At 39.7% G+C, this 20,656-nt stretch overlaps 1 protein-coding gene across 23 annotated transcripts in view; it reads left to right on the top strand.

The window, feature by feature from the left end:
• Nucleotides 1–20,656, top strand: part of hmgcll1 (3-hydroxymethyl-3-methylglutaryl-CoA lyase like 1) — a 245,051-nt gene that overhangs the window by 8,949 nt on the left and 215,446 nt on the right. For 22 of the 23 annotated variants that reach the window (XR_012388667.1, XR_012388663.1, XR_012388660.1 and 19 more), the window contains 6 exon segments: nt 3,528–3,605; nt 4,017–4,124; nt 7,218–7,313; nt 7,583–7,731; nt 13,276–13,339; nt 15,379–15,567. Coding sequence is in view for 5 of the 23 variants with exons in the window: in XM_068212920.2 (XP_068069021.1) it covers nt 3,528–3,605; nt 4,017–4,124; nt 7,218–7,313; nt 7,583–7,731; nt 13,276–13,339; nt 15,379–15,567 (684 nt within the window). In the remaining 18 variants the exon portion in view is untranslated. 23 annotated transcript variants of the gene reach the window in all.

Raw genomic sequence — 20,656 nt, forward strand, 5'->3', positions numbered from 1 at the left:
CAGATTAGCCCTAACTTGTGTGTTAAAAGTGTCACGTGGGATGCCCTCGTCCAGGTTCTGCCTTGGCTACGTTCCAATTGGGACAAACTATCCCTGCCTTGAGTGTTAAAAGTGACTCGCGGGACGCCCCCGTCCAGGTTCAGCCTTGGTTGATAGCTCATAGGGAGAATGAATCCCTTTTCCAGCACAAGGGGGTGATGGGCTGGACAAATCTGTCCAGGTCTGCAAATGCTTTGAACGCCCAGAAGGCCTTGAGTCCAATTCTGTATATTAGCAAGCTTCTCCCGGGACAGCTCGGTCCTTAGAGATGCATGAATAGGTCAGGACAGGGCAGCTGTGGAGTGGAGGTTAACTTTATGGAGGAAGGCGAGCGTGTGAGGAAAGCAGTGTAGCTCACATCAATGCAATTCATCAGTAAATCAAACACCCTTGACCCCTGCGATTTTATTTTCACCACTGAAGTGAGGCAGAATATCTAATTAGCATTACATGTGCATCGTTTGTGGCTAAAATTGTATTTATTCACTCTTCACTGCATCAATGCTGTTCTCATATTTGTTTTGTGGCTGTTTTTTAGGCCTAAGTTATCTACTTTTCATCAACAGGTTTAGTTATAGATTAGCACTGGTTCATTTGCAAACGAAAAGCTACAGGAAGCTGAAGACATTTCATTCAACAATGACCAAAATAGAGGTCTTTTCTCAAATTAAAGATTAATTCAGAGCTTACTTTTAGTTTAATAGGCCTATTAATCAACACGTACAGCCTAATACTTAATAAATATTAATATTATTTTCTATTTTATCAATGTCAATTTTGTACATACATTCAAAATGCAAACAAATAATAAAATATACATCGCAATAATTATATAAATTCTATAATGTAAATAATTATATGAAAAAAAAGAAAAAGGTTGGATTTACGTGATTAATCAGAATTGGTTTACCGTAGGTCTAAATGTGCTTATGAAGCTAACAGTAGCATACACAACATAGCATGCTAAATGCTAAGTCTAAACAAAAGCTTAATTCGATTGGTCTTCCTACACAGTTTATGCTAGTATATTACATATTAGGCAATGCAGTGGGTAGTGCTGTCGCCTCACAGCAAGAAGGTCACTGGTTCGAGCCTAGGCTGGGTCAGTTGACGTTTCTGTGTGGAGTTTGCATGTTCTCCCTGCGCTTGTGTGGGTTTGTAGTTTAGTTTATGAGTGTCCGTAGTTTATGAGTGTAAAGGCAATACCTAGATTTAATATTTTTAATACTTGCTGTAATTTTGTTCAATATTAAATCTGTTAAGCTTATTAATAATAATAGGAATAATACGTTCTTAATGCTTATGATAATCTTTTTTTCTTAATAATTGAGGCTATGCAAAGTTTTTTTTCCCTCTTTCTTAATTGTTTTGTTATTTTTTGCTCTTCAATGCAGTGATGTCATTTTTCTTGTATTTAATAAAAAAAAAAAAAAACTAGTGAACATCTCTCCCTCATTAGCATAAACAGCCCTGAGTGACAAGCAGCCATCTACCATTAGATTTTATAAGCTGCCACCATGCTGATACATGGGTATCTATAGCTCCGCCCTCTTTTAAAAAGAGCACAATCTCATTTGAATTTAAAGCGACAGTCACTAAAATGGCACAATACCAGCTGACCACTTATCTCCGTGTGGACGGCTTTTCTGATGTTACCAGTGTGCCCAGTGGCTTGCCGCGTACATTGGCGGACTTGGGAGGTGGAACAGAGTTGACCGTGATGATGGGGTACAAGTCTGGTGAAAATGTGTTCCAGAAAGCGGGTAAAAAAATAAATAAACAAGTAATTAACAGGGTTAAAATGTAAGATTTGAAAATGCGGTAAAAATCGGGCGGCCGCGAGGGCTTTTCTTTTTCTAGTTTGCTTTTGAAAACACTATCGGTTGGTTTTAGGGAAGGAGGTGGGCGGGTCAATTGTTGCTTTTGAAAACACTATCGGTTGGTTTTAGGGGAGGAGGTGGGCGGGTCAATTGTTGCTTTTGAAAACACTATCGGTTGGTTTTAGGGAAGGAGGTGGGCGGGTCAATTGTTGCTTTTGAAAACACTATCGGTTGGTTTTAGGGAAGGAGGTGGGCGGGTCAATTGTTGCTTTTGAAAACACTATCGGTTGGTTTTAGGGAAGGAGGTGGGCAGGTCAATTGTTGCTTTTGAAAACACTATCGGTTGGTTTTAGGGAAGGAGGTGGGCGGGTCAATTGGTGCTTTTGAAAACACTATCGGTTGGTTTTAGGGAAGGAGGTGGGCGGGTCAATTGGTGCTTTTGAAAACACTATCGGTTGGTTTTAGGGAAGGAGGTGGGCGGGTCAATTGTTGCTTTTGAAAACACTATCGGTTGGTTTTAGGGAAGGAGGTGGGCGGGTCAATTGGTGCTTTTGAAAACACTATCGGTTGGTTTTAGGGGAGGAGGTGGGCGGGTCAATTGTTGCTTTTGAAAACACTATCGGTTGGTTTTAGGGGAGGAGGTGGGCGGGTCAATTGTTGCTTTTGAAAACACTATCGGTTGGTTTTAGGGAAGGAGGTGGGCGGGTCAATTGTTGCTTTTGAAAACACTATCGGTTGGTTTTAGGGAAGGAGGTGGGCGGGTCAATTGGTGCTTTTGAAAACACTATCGGTTGGTTTTAGGGAAGGAGGTGGGCGGGTCAATTGGTGCTTTTGAAAACACTATCGGTTGGTTTTAGGGAAGGAGGTGGGCGGGTCAATTGGTGCTTTTGAAAACACTATCGGTTGGTTTTAGGGAAGGAGGTGGGCGGGTCAATTGGTGCTTTTGAAAACACTATCGGTTGGTTTTAGGGAAGGAGGTGGGCGGGTCAATTGTTGCTTTTGAAAACACTATCGGTTAGGAACTGGGAAGGGTGTGGCCGAACGATTGGTCGGCTGGTCAGTTAGTTGGTTAGTTAGTCAGTCAACAGCGGCCTCTGGTGGATTTACATGAGAACAGCAGGCGTGAATGGCACTCACGAGGGAAATTTGAGATCTGAAAAAGCGTACACAGCGGCCTCTGGTGGATATGCGAGAACAAAAACTGCAAAAAAAAAAAAACATAACTCCTGGGCTGTATTTGGCGCTCTCCAGAAATTTATGCAGGGGTACGTACCTACAATGAGCCTGGGTTGGTTATAGAAAATCATTTGTGTGGTATTTTTAGCTAATACTTCACATACACACTTTGAGGACTTATTTTACATCTTACACATAATAGGTCCCCTTTAAATCTTCAATAAGCACAGCTCTGGCCCTTTGTAATGCTACTCCACCGCATTCAAAGTTCAAGCTTTGGTTTTGCCATTGAAGGAGAGGAAATGCTCGATCCAGTGCACATTATGTCATAAATGACCTGGCAGCGATCTGAAGACCAGACTCAAAACATGAGCTTGTATGCACCATTCGTCAGGAAGAGGATGTGTCTTAATCCACCGCTCAGATTTTCCATACAGCTCTGTGAAACTGTTAGATGCTCCTTCCTTCCTCAATTGTTTTTTCAATTTACAGTGTTCAGAGCTGCCCAAACTTCCAGTCTACGTCAAAATCGTGGAGGTCGGACCAAGAGATGGACTCCAAAATGAGAAGGTAGATAGCTTAGCATGTGTATGTTCACTGTCTGGTGTAATTACTGTAGTTATTATGTACTGAATGCACTGTAAAAAAATAATGACAACAAACATTTATATATTGCTTTAACTCATTTTGATAAGTTAATCAGGTTTCAGCTAAACATTTTTTAGGTTGTACAAAGTTTACCAGGTCCAGGATTACTTTTCACATTCAAAATGCTGATTTTTCATTGAGTCTGGGTTGTGTTTAGCAGATGCTACACTATTGTATAGATACATTGGAAAACTATTCTTTCAGTTCTGGTGGCAAGTAAATTATTCATTCATAGTGCATTATATCATCGTGCTGTCGTGGCTCACAGATGTGCACGCTACACGAATGCATTCATAGAATCCCAAGACTTTTGACGTCATTGTGCTTCTGCAGGAAATCGTGCCGACAGAGGTCAAAATCCAGCTGATAGACCTGCTTTCTCAGACTGGCCTGCCTGTGATCGAGGCCACGAGTTTCGTGTCTTCAAAGTGGGTTGCACAGGTAATGCTCAGTATCTCGTCCACACAAACCAACACTGCAAAAATGCATTTCTTTCTTAGTTTTTGTCTCGTTTGTAGTCCAAATAACTCAAATACTTAAAAACTTTTCAACAAAAAAGCGATAAGCTCTGCCTGAAAAGTCGCTAAAAATCGCTAGATTACATCATAAGTTAATTTGCATATTACTGACGTCATCACGTTCTACCATTTCTGTTTGTTTAACAGCCTGTGGTTAATAAAGGGGTATTAATATTTGCACTACGCTTTATGTAAGCATGTCAGTTTAACTGAACGTATTGCTGTTTAAATACAGTATATCATTATAGATGTGTTGTGAATTTGCAGTAATCTCTCAGACGTAATAAACTCAGACAAGTTCAGAAACTCTCACTTTAAATATCTGATTGTGAACAAGAAAAGAAAAAAAACGGTCAAGTTAAATTGTTGAAATAAAGGAGAAGCAGATCGGTTTGACTGAACAAGGGAAATACCTTCACACTGCCGGTGTTAAATCATTTGCCGTCGGTACGCAGAGGGGTGATCTGCTGTCAGGCTGCAGGTGGGAGAGGCTGCTGTACTGGACTGGGCCGGCTGTCAGTGCTCTGAGGCGGGGAGGGGCCGGCGGCATCACCCGCAGCTCGTTGAGAAGTATAGGCACAGTACACTATGGACATGACAGTCTATAAAAATGTCCAGTAACACACAAAAAAGGCGCTAGATTTGTCGCTAGTCGCTGTTTTAATAAATTTGTTGCTAGAGGGGTCTGAAAAATTGCTAAATCTAGCGGTCAAAGTCGCTAAGTGGGCAACACTGTACTTAAATCAAGAAGCATTTTCTAGACAAGCAATATATGTTGTCTTGTTTTCAGAAATTATAAGATCAAAAATCAAATAAAAAATAAGTGAGGTTTTCCTTAGAAGAAGCAAAATAATCTGCCAATGTGGTAAGGTAAATAATCTTGTTTTCACTTTGAAATAAGGGGAACATTTTACAATAAGAGTACTGTCAGGATTGGGGTGTAGGAAAGAGGCGAGGACTCCAAAATGCAAGAAATTAGATTTATTTATCTGTGATTATCTGAAATTACCCCATAGGGGGAAAAACATCAGCAAAACTGGACTGGGAAAACAGGACTGGACACAAGACAGGATGACTCCAAACACACCAAATGCAAGACAATGAACTGGCACAGGACAGCAGACAAGTGGGAGCTATAAGCATGGCCGGCGCGTCCATAGAGGCGACCTAAGCGGCCGCCTAGGGCAGCAAAATAGAGGGGACGGCGTCCCTGACACAACCCTCACCCCCCACGCCATCAGTTATATCCGCGTCTAGGGCGACAGAATAGAGAGGGCGGCCTCCGCGACACTTATCTCACCACCCGCGCCCTCAGTTATATCCGCATCTAGGGAGACAGAATAGAGAGAGCGGCGTCCCCGACTCTACCCTCACCACCCACGCCCTCAGTTATATCCACGTCTAGGGCGGCAGAAGAGTGCGGCGTCCGCGACACTACTCTTACCACCCGCGCCCTCTTCTATCCGCGTCTAGGGTGACAGAATAGAGAGGGTGGCGTCCGCGCACTATCCTCACCGCCCGCGTCCTCAGTTATATCCGCGTCTAGGGCGGCAGAAGAGGGCGGCGTCCGCGACACTACCCTCGCCACCCGCGCCCTCAGTTATATCCGGGTCTAGGGCGACATAATAAAGAGGGCGGCGTCCGCGACACTACCCTCACCACCCGCGCCCTCAGTTATATCCACGTCTAGGGCGGCAGAACAGAGAGGGCGGCGTGCGCGAGACTACCCTCACCACCCGCGCCCTCTTCTATCCGCATCTAGGGCGACAGAATAGACAGGGCGGCATCCGCGCACTACCCTCACCACCCGCACCCTCAGTTATGTCCGCGTCTAGGGCAGCAGAATAGAGAGGGCAGCGTCCGCAACACTACCCTCACCACCCGCGCCCTCTTCTATCTGCGTCTAGGGCGACAGAATAGAGAGGGCGGCGTCCGCGACTCTACCCTCACCACCCGCGCCCTCAGTTATATCCATGTCTAGGGCGGCAGAATAGAGAGGGCGGCGTCCCCGACACTACCCTCACCCTCCTCACCAACCACTTTAGGGTTGAGGGTGGCGTGACCGTCCTTTGCCTAGAGCGGCAGTTCAGCTTGCCTTGGCTAAAGGAGAAATAATTAACAAACAATCAGGTGAAAATATTAAGTGAAGTTTTTAAACTAATTTCGAGAGGAGCACGTGATATAATTGACCGCAGCTGGCCGCCTATCTACACTCATTAGTTAGCTAATCAGATCTATTCCAACTTACTATAAATAGCCTAGCTAGATATTACTCCCTTATCTTCGTTTTCCGAAGAAACCCCCCATCCACCCCCTATCTCCTCCTTTCCTCCCTTTAAAAAGGGGAGCTCTCGAGAACCACCTGATCTCGTACTCCCCTTACATGCTCTATGGACCTGGCGGGAGCCCTGGGCTCAACTATCTCCGAGCTCAGGGTTCTCTCCCGGGACAGCATGCCAAACCTGCTTACAGTCGTCAAGCAATATCTAAGTGTGAACTCTTGAAGTGAAGTTTTTAAACTAATTTCGAGAGGAGCACATCATATAATTGACCGCAGCTGGCCGCCTATCTACACTCATTAGTTAGCCAATCAGATCTATTCCAACTTACTATAAATAGCCTAGCTAGATATTACTCCCTTACCTTCGTTTTCCGAAGAAACCCCCCATCCACCCCCTATCTCCTCCTTTCCTCCCTTTAAAAAGGGGAGCTCTCGAGAACAACCTGATCTCGTACTCCCCTTACATGCTCTATGGACCTGGCGGGAGCCCTGGGCTCAACTATCTCCGAGCTCAGGGTTCTCTCCCGGGACAGCATGCCAAACCTGCTTACAGTCGTCAAGCAATATCTAAGTGTGAACTCTTGAAACTAATAACGGGATAACAAGGAGGGTGGAACTAGACAATTGCACGGAGAGCACATGACACAATGAGACAACACAAGCTGTTTTCACAGTTGCTATTCATGTTCAAAAACGAGACTTCTTACTGGTTTCTTTTTAAAAAAAACATTTCAGATGGCCGACCACACCGCAGTGCTGAAAGGGATTAAAAGGTCTCCTGACGTTAGATACCCGGTTCTGACTCCCAATATTCAGGGCTTCCAGGCAGCCGTAAGTAAATATTTGCGTCATTTACATTTATTTACAAGTGACATTTGCAATTCACCTTCCATGCCAGGTCAATGATGTTTCTCTTGTATAATAAACCGCTTTATTTATGCACGCGGGCCTGCCTACGCTTCCCCCTGCCACTTTTCTTCTCAACCTTTAGCATCGCGCACTGTCTATTTGTAAATGTTTAGCTCATTTCTGTTAATTGCTTTGCTTGCTAATCAGGCATGTCTATAAGCAGAGGCTTGATGAAATGTTTCCTGTTAAAGGTTGCAGCGGGAGCCAATGAAGTGGCAGTGTTTGGTTCTGCATCAGAGACGTTCAGCAGGAAAAACATCAACTGCTCCATAGAGGAGAGCTTGCAGAGGTTCGAGCAGGTCGTTTCTGCAGCCAAACAGGAAGGCATACCAGTGCGCGGGTGCGTCTCATTCAACAATTTGCTTTGAGATTGTATTAAAGAGTATTTGAAAATATTCACCCTTCGAATTCATAACCTGTTAATGTATTTTTATGTCATGACTGGGCCCACATGCAGTCGAGTGCAGAAATCCACAGATTTTCAGCCCATCATTGGGTCTGTTTATTTACTTGTGTAATTGTGTGTAATTTTATATTTATTTACTTTTTAAATTAATTTTAGTAGTAATATTGACTAATTTGAACATATTCATATGATTTATTTACAGTACAGTTTGTGAAGTAATATTTTCTGTCTTTCAGCATATTATTGACCTGGTTCTGTTCAAATGGTGTCATGTAATTCCATATTTGAGATGGTAACACAACTACTACAGTAGTTGATCTGTTTGGTAAATCTATAGTTGCTATGGTAACACAACAATTACAGTAGTTGATCTGCTGTGGTAATTCTGTAGTTTCTATGGCAACACAACAACTAGTAGTTGATCTGTTGTGGTAATTCTATAGTTGCTATGGTAACACAACAACTATTGTAATTGATCTGTTGTGGTAATTCTGTAGTTGCTATGGTAACACATGAATTACAGTAGTTGATCTGTTGTGGTAATTCTATAGTTGCTATGGTAACACAACAATTACAGTAGTTGATCTGCTGTGGTAATTCTGTAGTTGCTATGGTAACACAACAATTACAGTAGTTGATCTGCTGTGGTAATTCTGTAGTTGCTATGGTAACACAACAATTACAGTAGTTTGATCTAATGTGGTAATTCTGTAGTTGCTATGGTAACACAACAATTACAGTAATTGATCTAATGTGGTAATTCTGTAGTTGCTATGGTAACAACAACTATAATAGTTGATCTGTTGTAATTCTGTAGTTGCTATGGTAACACATCAATTACAGTAGTTGATCTGATGTGATAATTCTGTAGTTGCTATGGTAACACAACAACTATTGTAATTGATCTGTTGTGGTAATTCTATAGTTGCTATGGTAACACAATATTTTTAGTAGTTGATCAGTTGTGGTAATTCTATAGTTGCTATGGTAACAACAACTAATAGTTGATCTGTTGTGGTAATTTTATAGTTGCTATGGTAACAACAACTATATTAGTTGATCTGTTGTGGAAATTCTATAGTTGCTATGGTAACAACAATTATGGTAGTTGATCTCTTGTGGTAATTCTATGGTTGCTATGGTAACACATGAACTAGTAATTGATCTGTTGTGGTAATTCTATGGTTGCTATGGTAAAACTTGAACTATAGTAATTGATCTCTTGTGGCACTTCTATGGTTGCTATGGTAACACATCAAGTGCAGTGGTTGGTCTTTTGTGGTAATTGTATAGTTGCTATGGTAACACAACAGCTACAGTAGTTGATCTGTTGTGGTAATTCTATAGTTGCTATGTGGTTTATATTATTGTTCTGGTTTTGTTCAAAATGACGTGACACCAGTTCGTTCTTCAATTACGCTCAATGTGTGTCAGGGCCTTCAAGTTACTTGCAGATTTCTTTGACAGCACAGTTTACTCATAAAGCTGACCCCATTGTGCTCATTCGCTCCACATGGATATATTCCCCTGTACTGAGTCACCACCCGGCTAAGACAGGAGCAAACATTTCTGTTTATATAAGCAGTGTCTGGGATCCATCTTTGGTGGAACACTGAGCAGAAAGAAGTTTGCAGAAGTTTGATCAGGAGGAAGATGAAGGCACATGTTGAGTGTGCCACAGACGCAGTGTTTCCTTTGAGGAATAGGTTCATTATGTACACTTCAAAAAGGACCTATTATGCAAAAATCTGTTTTATAGGGGGTTTAAGCACGGCTGTGAGGAAGCAGTGTGTTAACATAACCAACTTTTAATGGTAAAAAATAATTCTATTTTTAATAATTGCACTTCATGAAAACAGTCTGCAAAAAGCACTTTGATTGACATTCACTTTTTGTACGTGTCATCAGAGGGGGAAAGCCCCGCCCACTAGTGATGATCTCTCCTTCATTAGCATAAACAGCCCTGAGTGAGAAGCAGTCATGTGCCAATAGAGTTTTGACCTGCTGATGATCATGTCAGTGACTTAGAGCAGTAGTTCACAAACTGTGGTACGTGTACCACTAGTGGTACGCGGGCTTCCCTCTAGTGGTACGCGTAGGAATTAAATATGTCATGTGCTACGTGTATTTTAAAAATGATCAAAAATGATTTGTTTATCAATGTGATGACATATACCCTATATTTATGAGGTCCAAGCAACATCCCCAGATTTTAATGAATTGGCTACTATATGTTAATACTTTACATTTAAGTACAGAATGTTTTTTTTTTTTTACTTTTTAAGAACATTAATCTACCATTTTGTAACTTTTAAAAGCACATTTTAATTTAAATATTGACGTTTTTACTTTTTTTGTTTGTTTTACCTCAAAGCACAGCACAGTGCTAAATTCAGACTATTTATAATGTTTAAAGTGGCTGACAATAATAAATATTCTTAATAATAGAAATCAATCTGCCATGTTTTTGAACTGTGCAGAGTTGTAGCTGCTTTACGTGGCCTACTTTGCTACTGTATTTCAATACTGCTCATTATGATGGTACTTGGAGAGACGATATTTTTCTGAGGTGGTACTTGATGAAAAAGGTTTGAGAACCGCTGACTTAGAGGATTATAAGTGTGGAGTTTTAGATGAAGACAAATGAATCTGCCATTATGCTGACACACAGGCACTTTGCCCTCTGCCCTTTTTAAAAAAAATAATTTGAATTTAAAGTGACAGTCTCCAAAGCAGCACTAATAGGATCAAAGCCTAAGAGTTATAAAACATTTGTGTGGTATTTTGAGCTGAAACTTTGTATAAAGCAACATAATAGGTTCCCTTTAAATCTGAATGAGGATCAGGCCAGCGATCTGCCTATGACTGTGGAAAAGTTATATTTATTATATTTATAAAGGATTATATTTGCTCAAAGGGTTGCTTCTGCAAAGCAGATAAAGATCTGGGCTGGTAAAGGGAAGCTTGTAGGCAAGATTGTAACCTCATATTCAGGAACTGACTGTAATCGCACATTCAAACCTCCTTCAGGAATGACATGCTTTCAAAATAGTTTGTGTTGAACTTGCAGGATCCAAAAGTGCATTATTAAAGGCACTATACACTCACCGGCCACTTTATTAGGTACACCTCACTAGTATCGGGTTGGACCCCCTTTTGCCTTCAGAATCCTTCGTGGCATAGATTCAACAAGCTACTGGAAATATTCCTCAGAGATTTTGCTCCATATTGACTTGATAGCATCACACAGTTACTGCAGATTTGTCGGCTGCACATCCATGATGCCAATCTCTCATTGTCATTGCACCACCATCAGCCTGAACTGCTGATACAAGGCAGGATGGATCGATGCTTTCATGTTGTTGAGGGCAAATTCTGAGCCGAGCATCCGAATGTGTCAGCAGAAATGGAGACTCATCAGAGCAGCAACGTTTCTCCAATCTTCTATTGTCCAGTTTTGGTGAGTCTGTGTGAATTGTAGCCTCAGTTTCCTGTTCTTAGCTGACAGGAGCGGCACCCGGTGTGCTCTTCTGCTGCTGTAGCCCATCCGCCTCAAGGTTGGACGTGATGTGTGTTCAGAGATGCTCTTCTGCAGAGCTCGGTTGTAACGAGTGCTTATTTGAGTTACTGTTGCCTTTCTATCAGCTGGAACTAGTCTGGCCATTCTCCTCTGGCATTAACAAGGCATTTGCGTCCACAGAACTGCCGATCACTGGATATACCCTCTTTTTCAGACCATTCTCTGTAAACCCTAGAGATGGTTGTGCGTGAAAATCCCAGTAGATCAAGTTTTTGAAATACTCAGAGCAGCCCGTCTGGCAGCAACAACCATGCCACGTTAAAGTCACTTAAATCCCCTTTCTTCCCAATTCTGATGCTCAGTGTGAACTGCAGCAGATCGTCTTGACCATGTCTACATGCCTAAATGCATTGAGTCGCTGCCATGTGATTGGCTGATTAGAAATTTGCGTGAACGAGCAGCTGGACAGCTGTACCTAATAAAGTGGCCGGTGGGTATATGTATGTCTCTTTCATTCAAATATCCATTCAAATAACCACATGAATAATGTTATATATTTTTCTGATTTTTATTTTACCAAATGTTTCGTAGAATAACAAGCGATATTAATCTAAACGAATATAATGGTCACACTTTATTTTAACACACAGTTCACCCTATTAACAAACCATTAGCTAAGACTTGATAATAGTTAGTAAGGTGCAGCACTGTGGCAAAGTGAGTAGCGCTCTCGCCTCACAGCAAGAAGGTCACTGGTTTGAGCCTCGGCTGGATCAGTTGGCATTTCTATGTGGAGTTTGCATGTTCTCCCCGTGTTGGCGTGGGTTTCCTCCGGGTGCTCCGGTGTCCTCCACAAATCCAAAGACATGCAGTATAGGTGAATTGGGTAAGCTAAATTGTCTGTAGTGTATGTGTGTGAATGAGAGTGTATGGGTGTTTCCCAGTGATGGGTTGCAGCTGGAAGAGCATATAAAGTATGCTGGATAAGTTGGCGGTTCATTCCGCTGTGGCTTCCCTAGATTAATAAAGGGACTAAGCCGAAAAGAAAATGAATGAATGAATAGTCAGTAAGGTAGTAGTTGGGTTTAGGTATTAGGGGTGTAAAATAAGATACTTTATAAGTTCTAATAAAGTTCATATCTTAATAATAAGCCAGTAGTAATGGTGCTAAATGGTTACGTAAACTGAAGTGTTACCAGTATAATAATAAACTGCCAGCATGAGGCGAGAGTTCTGTGCTGAATGACCGCTGGACTTCAATTACATCAATGTAGCTTTCAGCAGCAGATCTTCGGTTTGACCAAAAGGCCAGTGGTTTCTTTTATTTTTGTACTTGGACTCTTCTCCGTTGAGGTTTTGAGACGGGGCACCGGAGCAGCATGAAATTATTTCAGAATTAATGAGTAAATAATTCAAGTTCCAGATGTGCGCGCAGTGTGTTGTGCTTTGTATCAGTTACAAGTACAAGTCCAGATGTGTGTCCGAGCTGAGGCTTTTCTGAATGAAAAAAATAAAACCGATAGAGAGCAGTCACTTCACTCTGGCAAATGTGACTCAACGCCTAATAATCACACGGAAATTCTGGTAGCACACAGAAGTATCATCTGACCACCATATAAGCCCGAGAGAAACATTTTCAACTCTTCGCTTGCCTGTCCGCTGTGTCTAGCAGAACACGTTTCCTTCACATATGGAAAGCGCATATAGCTGGTACTGCAACATCTCTCATTCCCTCTGTCAACACTATTGCTCCTATTTGTCACAACCGTTTGACACCAGCTATACGTCTCGCCCGTGGCTGAACATTGTGTTTTATTTTTCGTGATAGATGTAATCCTCTGTAAGAGCAGTTTTTGGCTGCTCGTGCGGATGCAGTAAAACAGCACTTGGCGTTATTTCCCCATTGTGGTATATTGTGAGCTATATATCCTATAACTTTACCACTCTTCTCTTTCCAGGTATGTTTCCTGCGCTCTCGGCTGTCCCTATGAAGGACAAGTAAAACCCTCACAAGTCACGAAGGTATTGTAATATATTTGTTTAGTCGGAATTAAATCTGTTCTAGTATGTGATAAATTCATCTGAAAGCCCGCATGACACAAAAACTTAATTTATAGTAAATATTATAATGTTTTGAAATTTTATAGCACTTTAGTAGAGTACTTCAATTAATCTGTTATGGCAATGATATTATTGCTATGGTAACAGTTAATCTGTAATGGTAATTCTATAGTTGCTATGCCAACACAACAGCAATAGCAGTTGGTCAGTTGTGGTAATTTTATTGTTGCTATGGCAACACAACAACTGTAGTAATTGATCTGTTATGGTTATTCTATAGCTGCTATGGCAACACAACAACAATAGCAGTTGGTCTGTTGTGGTAATTCTGTAGTTTCTATGGTAACACATCAACTACAGTAGTTGATCTGTTGTGGTAATTATAGTTTCTGTGGTAACAACAACTATTGCAATTAATTTGTAGTGGTAAATCTTATAGTTGCATTGGCAACAACAACTATAATAATTGATCTGTTGTGGTAATTCTATGGTTGCTATGGTAACACATCAAGTACAGTGGTTGATCTGTTGTGGTAATTGTATAGTTGCTATGGTAACACATCAACTATAGCAGTTAATCTGTTGTGGTTATTGTATAGTTGCTAAAGTAACATAACGACTATACTAATTGGCCTTTTGTGGTAATTCTATAGTTGCTATGGTAACACATCAACGACTGGTAATTTGTCTGTTGTGGTAATTCTATAGTTGCTATGTTAACAACAAATACAGTAGATTATCTGTTGTGGTAATTCTATAGTAGCTATGGTAACACATCAACTATAGTAGTTGATCTGTTGTAGTAATTCTATAGTTGCTATGGTAACACATTAACAACTAGTAATTGGTCTGTTGTGGTAATTGTATAGATGCTATGGTAACTCATCAATTGTAATAGTTGATCTGTTGTAATTATATTGTTGCTATGGTAACTTAATGACTATATTAATGGGTCTATAGTTGCTATGGTAACACATTAACAACTAGTAATTGGTCTGTTGTGGTAATACTATAGTTGCTATGGTAACACATCAACTTTAATAGTTTATCTGTTGTAATTATATTGTTGCTATGGTAACTTAACGACTGTAATTGGTCTATTGTGGTAATTCTATAGTTGCTATGGTAACACATCAACAACTATAGTAATTGATCTGTTGTGGTAATTGTATAGTTGCTATGGTAACACATTAATAGTAACAGTTGATCTCTTGTGGTAATACTATAGTTGCTATGGTAACACATCAACTATAATAGTTCATCTGTTGTAATTATATTGTTTCCTATGGTAACTTAACTACTATAATAACTGGTATATTGTGGCAATTGTATAGTTGCTATTGTAACATGTCAACTATAATAGTTAATCTGTTGTAGTAATTCTATTGCTGCTATGGTAACGGAAAACCATATAATCTAACTTATTTTATGAAAAAAAGAGAAAAATATATGAAGAATGTAGACACTTTTCTTTCAATTAAAAATGAAGTGTAACATATTTTGGCAGAAAATGAAAGAAAATGTTTCATGTTTATACAGATAATTATGTTTTTGTTCTCGACTGAATGGGTTTGGCTGTAAAAACCCTATCTACAGGTAGTTCTCTAAACCGCTCCAGATCAGATTTTCTGCCACAGAATGAGTGCTTGTGAGTTTTGTGTTGATTATTAATTTATTTTAATTCATTTTCCAATAACCACTTTTGTTTTTTCATTTAATCCTTCGTGTTTTTCATTTCAAATAACAATTTTTGACCACTACTTAGCTAAAATATACATGGAGCTCTCTCTCTACATATACTTTTTGTTTCTTCCTACAATGTTTGTAGTCCCCCAAGGCCCCTTATTACGATGTTTGCTGAAAATCCTGCATGACGCTGTAAGACGTGCAGTGCTTTTCTAGCGCTCAGAAAGAGCTCTCTGTGTGCACTCCTTCATCTTGTTTATATTTCCAGGGGGAATAGTGTTTTCATGGCTTTTTTTCCCTCTGTTCCGGCCCAGGTGGCGAAGCGCTTGTTTGAGCTGGGCTGTTATGAGGTTTCCCTGGGGGACACCATTGGCGTGGGCACTGCGGGCTCCATGGCTGAGATGCTGAGCGATGTGTTGACAGAAGTGCCCGCTGGTGCATTGGCGGTGCACTGCCATGACACTTACGGTCAGGCGCTGCCCAACATACTCATAGCTCTGCAGGTGAGAGATATTGCGGTGGTCAGACTCATGAAAAGGCTTCTTCATATACACACTCAGAAAAAAATACAACACCTTGTCACTGTGGCAGACCCCTTTAAAGGATGGTTCACCCCAAAATTATAATGTACTCACTATTTACTCACTCAAATAGTTATAAACAGGGTGCATATTATATATTGACGATTAGGAGGTCAATCGTTAAGGTAATTTTAGTTTTTAGTTTTTTTTTTTTAGTAATTTTAATTTTCCTTTTTAATTATTTACTAAATTATGTTGAACAGACTCAGGAATTTTTCACAGTGTTTCCTCTAATATTTTTTCTTCTGGAGAAAGTCTTAATTGTTATATTTTAACTACAATAAAATCAGCTTTTATTATTTTAAACCCATTTTAAGGTCAATATTATTAGCCCCCTTAACCAATATTTGTTTTGGATTGCCTCCAGAACAAACCCCTATTATACAATAACTTGTGTCACAGTCACCAGCGATCTAGCCCATGCAGATCGCTGGAGAACTACAAATCTGCCAGCAAGAGAACTACATATCCAGTCATGCACCACACACTCACACCGGTTCCTGACTGATTGCAAACACACAGGCGGAGGATTGCCAAAGACTTATTATATGGACTTTATAAAACGGATCCAAATGCATGTTTAGCATGATGGTCAGGCAAGCAAAAGTCAACACAGAGGTAAACAGATGTATACAGGGAATCCAGAGACGTAGTCAAAACACATGCGAATAGTCAGTACAGGCAGGCAGCAGGCAACGTTAACAAACAAAGCAATGGTCTAACACGGAAAGGCAAGGAAACCACGACGTAATGTTCACAAACAGCATAACAAGACTCAGCAATGTGTGTGTGTGTGTGTGTTTCAGAGGTGTACAAACTCTCTGTGTGATTAGCCTTGAACAGCTTCAGCTGTGTCTATTTGCAATGATGGGGATCTTGGGAGGGTGTGTGAGTGGTGCATAACTGGATATGTAGTTCTTTTGCTGGCAGATGTGTAGTTCTCAAGCTATCTACATAGGCCAGATCACTAGTGACTGTGAAAACCTGCCTAATTCCCCTAACTTTATCCTAATTAACCTAGTTAAGCATTTTAATGTCACTTTAAGCTAAATACTAGTGTCTTCAACAATATCTAGTCAAATATTATGTGCTGTCATCATGGCAAAGATTTTTAACAACAGTTGTTTGCTTAATTAGCTTAATTTGTGTTGTAACAACATGAAAGAATTGTGTGGAACAATATGTACAGTTGAAGTCAGAAGTATTAGCCCCCCTGACTTATTAGCACCCCTGTTTATTTTTCCCTAAATTTTTGTTTAATGGAGGGAAGATTATTTCAGCACATTTCTAAGCATAATAGTTTTAGAAACCTATCTCTTATAACTAATTTATTTTATCTTTGTCATGATGACAAAGATAATATTTTACTTGATATTTTTCAAGACACTTCTGTACAGTTTAAATTGACATTTAAAGGCTTAACTAGGTTAATAAGGTGAACTAGGCAGGTTAGGGTAGTTAGGCAAGTTATTGTATAGCGATGGTTTGTTCTGTAGACTATTGAAAAAAAATTAACTTAAAGGGGCTAATAATTTTGTCCCAAAATTGTTTTTTAAAAATTAAAAACTGCTTTTATTCTAGCCGAAATAAAACAAATAAACTTTCTCCAGAAAAAAAAAATATTATCAGACATACTGTGAACATTTCCTTGCTCTGTTAAACATAATTTGGGAAATATTTAAAAAAGAAAAAAAAATCTAAAGGGGGCTAATAATTCTGACTTCAACTGTATATATATCTTACAGTGTATGCATGCATTTGGATGTAGCGATAGAGAAACGTGAGCCAGAAGTTCACAGTCTCACACTGCCTCAAGCACACACACACACACACACACACACACACACACACACACACACACACACACACACACACGCACTGAATCCTCCAGAGAGCTAAACAAAAGCTACTGAAACACCTCCAACACCCCCCCTGGAGGATCAGCCAATAAACGCTTTTTTTTTCCACCCAAAAGAGCAACAACAACAGTCACCACCCAAAATATGCTCACCGTACACCACACAGCCATCAGAATGTGCCAACTCGACTCTTTCATGCCTGCTTGTGGTCACTACAGCGCAATCACCACCAACTATTCCAGCATAAGTTTTCCGCAGCAGATGCCCTATAGCCGCAACCCAATACTGGGAAACACCCATACACTCTCACATTCACACATACACACACTTATACAGCCAATGTAGTTAATCAATTCCCCTATAGCGCATGTGTTTGGACTGTGGGGGAAACCGAAGCACCCACACCAACACAGGCAGAACTCCACACAGAAACGCCAACTGACCCGGGACTTGAATCAGCAACCTACTTGCTGTGAGGCGACAGTGCTGACCACTGAGCCACCGGGCTGCTCATGATCTGATTATATTAAGCAGAACTCAAATCGAGTTATTAATGACTTTAATTATATTTATTGTGTTAACTCTAATGCCAGAAGCAATTGCAAAGCATTTGAGTATACTGTATAAGCTAGTTGTTTGGACTTAATTTGTTTAAGTTGACTGAACAACTCATATCAATTTGATAACTGAACTTCAAGTTTAAGTTACTAATACTCTAAATGTTTAACGATGTAAACACAAATAACATACACTCTCAGAAAAAATGGTACAGTGTTGTACCAAAGAAGGTGCAAACCCTTGTCCCTGGGGCGGTACCTGTTCATGGAACAGAATTATACCTTAAGACAGGCGTGTCCAAACTACGGCCCGCGGGCCATCTGCGGCCCGCAATCAGTTTTGTGGCGGCCCGCGTGGCTTTTTATAAATATCAATAGAATCTGGCCCGCTATACAAAAATGAACGTAAATCAATAAATAACCACCGGGTGTCGCTATTACATGCATTCAATTAAGCAGCAGTTCTTGTTATGATCTATCTATCTATCTATCTATCTATCTATCTATCTATCTATCTATCTATCTATCTATCTATCTATCTATCTATCTATCTATCTATCTATCTATCTATCTATCTATCTATCTATCTATCTATCTATCTATCTTTCTGTCTGTCTGTCTGTCTGTCTGTCTGTCTGTCTGTCTGTCTGTCTGTCTATATACACACAGTTGAAGTCTGAATTATTAGCCCCTCTTTGATTTATTTCTTCTTTTTTAAATATTTCCCAAATGATGTTTAACAGAGCAAGGACATTTTCACAGTATGTCTGATAATATTTTTTCTTCTGGAGAAAGACTTATCTGTTGTATTTCGGCTAGAATAAAAGCGGTTTTAATTTTTTTATGAACCATTTAAGGTCAAAATTATTAGCCCCTTAAGTCTTCCGAACAAACCATTGTAATAAAATAACTTGCCTAATTACCTTAACTTGTAACTTGATTAACCTAGTTAAGCCTTTAAATGTCACTTTAAGCTGTATAGAAGTGTCTTAAAAATATCTAGTCAAATATTATTTACTGTCATCATGGCTAAGATAAAATAAATCAGTTATTAGAAATGAGTTACTAAAACTAATATGTTTTGAAATGTGTGGAAAAAAATCTTCTCTCCATTAAACAGAAATTGGGGAAAAAATAAACAGGGGCTAACAATTCTGACTTCAACTGTATATATATATATATATATATATATATGTGTGTGTCTGTGTGATGTGTGTAAAATTTGGCCCGCAACAACGTTGTTTTTTTTTGCATCTGGCCCTCGGCCCAAAAAGTTTGGACACCCCTGCCTTAAGACAAAGAAACTAATTTGTACCATTGCAGTTAAAAAGTTCATTTAATTTACTTAATAGAAATATAATTAAGCAAAAGTATTCTAATGAGATGTGCACAATGCTTGATTAGCTTTATAATACTAAAACGTCTGCATGAACACTTTGGATTTTGCCAGCTCACGTGTGTAGTGGAAAGCAAACGCCAAAAGGTGCAGATATCAATAATGAAAATGTGTTCATCAGAAAATGCTCACCAAATGTTTATTAAAAATGACTTAAATGTTTAGTTTACAATAGCTGTAGTTGTGTTTTACAAGTTGTTATTATAGTTATTATAGAATTTAATAATTAATGTTTATGAGTTTCTTCAGAGATGGGAAGTAACGAAGTACAAATACTTTATTACAGTACTTAAATAGATTTTTCTAGTATTAGTGCTTTACTCCACTACTTATTTTTTTTGACAACTTTTTACTTCTACTTCTTAGATTTTTACACAAAAATCTGTACTTTCTACTCCTTACATTTTTAAAACCACCGTTACTTTCGTTTTCATGTGTTTGGTGGCGCGATCTATATTATTTTCCGATGTCATTGCGCAATAATATGAGCGCCTTTTTGATGCAGTCAGTCTATTTTTCCTCATTGTGCTTGCGTGCTGCACTGCGCAGCCTTTTCAAGGCTATCGTGCACCGAATGTGGGCTAGTCTATGAAGATACTATGAGAGAGGCAAGGATGACTTCGCAGATGTGAGAGAGTCAGCGAATTTAACAGACTGATGATGCTGCCCTGTTCACAGAGTAATAAGACGCCTTTTGCTTGATCGGATCACAGGTAAACAAGAGAGACACATTCCAGTTCAAAAACAGGCCGTTTAAATACTAAAAACCTTATGTCCACGTCCGATCCAGCATCATCTCACAAGCAAACGTTAGTATTTTACGTTTTGTCCGTTTAGTGGCTAACTCATACAAGTTCAATTGTATGAAAATGTACGATGTTAAAAAGGAGGCGTGGCACCAAACCCCAGCCCTAACCACAACCGTCATTGGGTGATGAGCAAGTCGTACTAAATTGTAAGAATTAGATCATACAAATTCATACGAATTTTGCCACTAAATCAAAATTGCTGTGAGATTGCATTGTCCGATCATCATGCACTGGCTTTCAATCTAATACAGCGAAATATAGTGCTTTTTTTGTAAAGATTTGTACATTTACTACTAAAACAATCAAATACTTAAAAACATTTATGCATTGTGGTTTATTTAGTTTATTTCTAATAAATTCATATTTCCTAATACAGAATTTATGCTGTTT

The sequence above is a fragment of the Danio rerio genome, chromosome 13, assembly GCF_049306965.1.
Source record: "Danio rerio strain Tuebingen ecotype United States chromosome 13, GRCz12tu, whole genome shotgun sequence".
NCBI classification, from domain to species: Eukaryota; Metazoa; Chordata; class Actinopteri; order Cypriniformes; family Danionidae; genus Danio; species Danio rerio.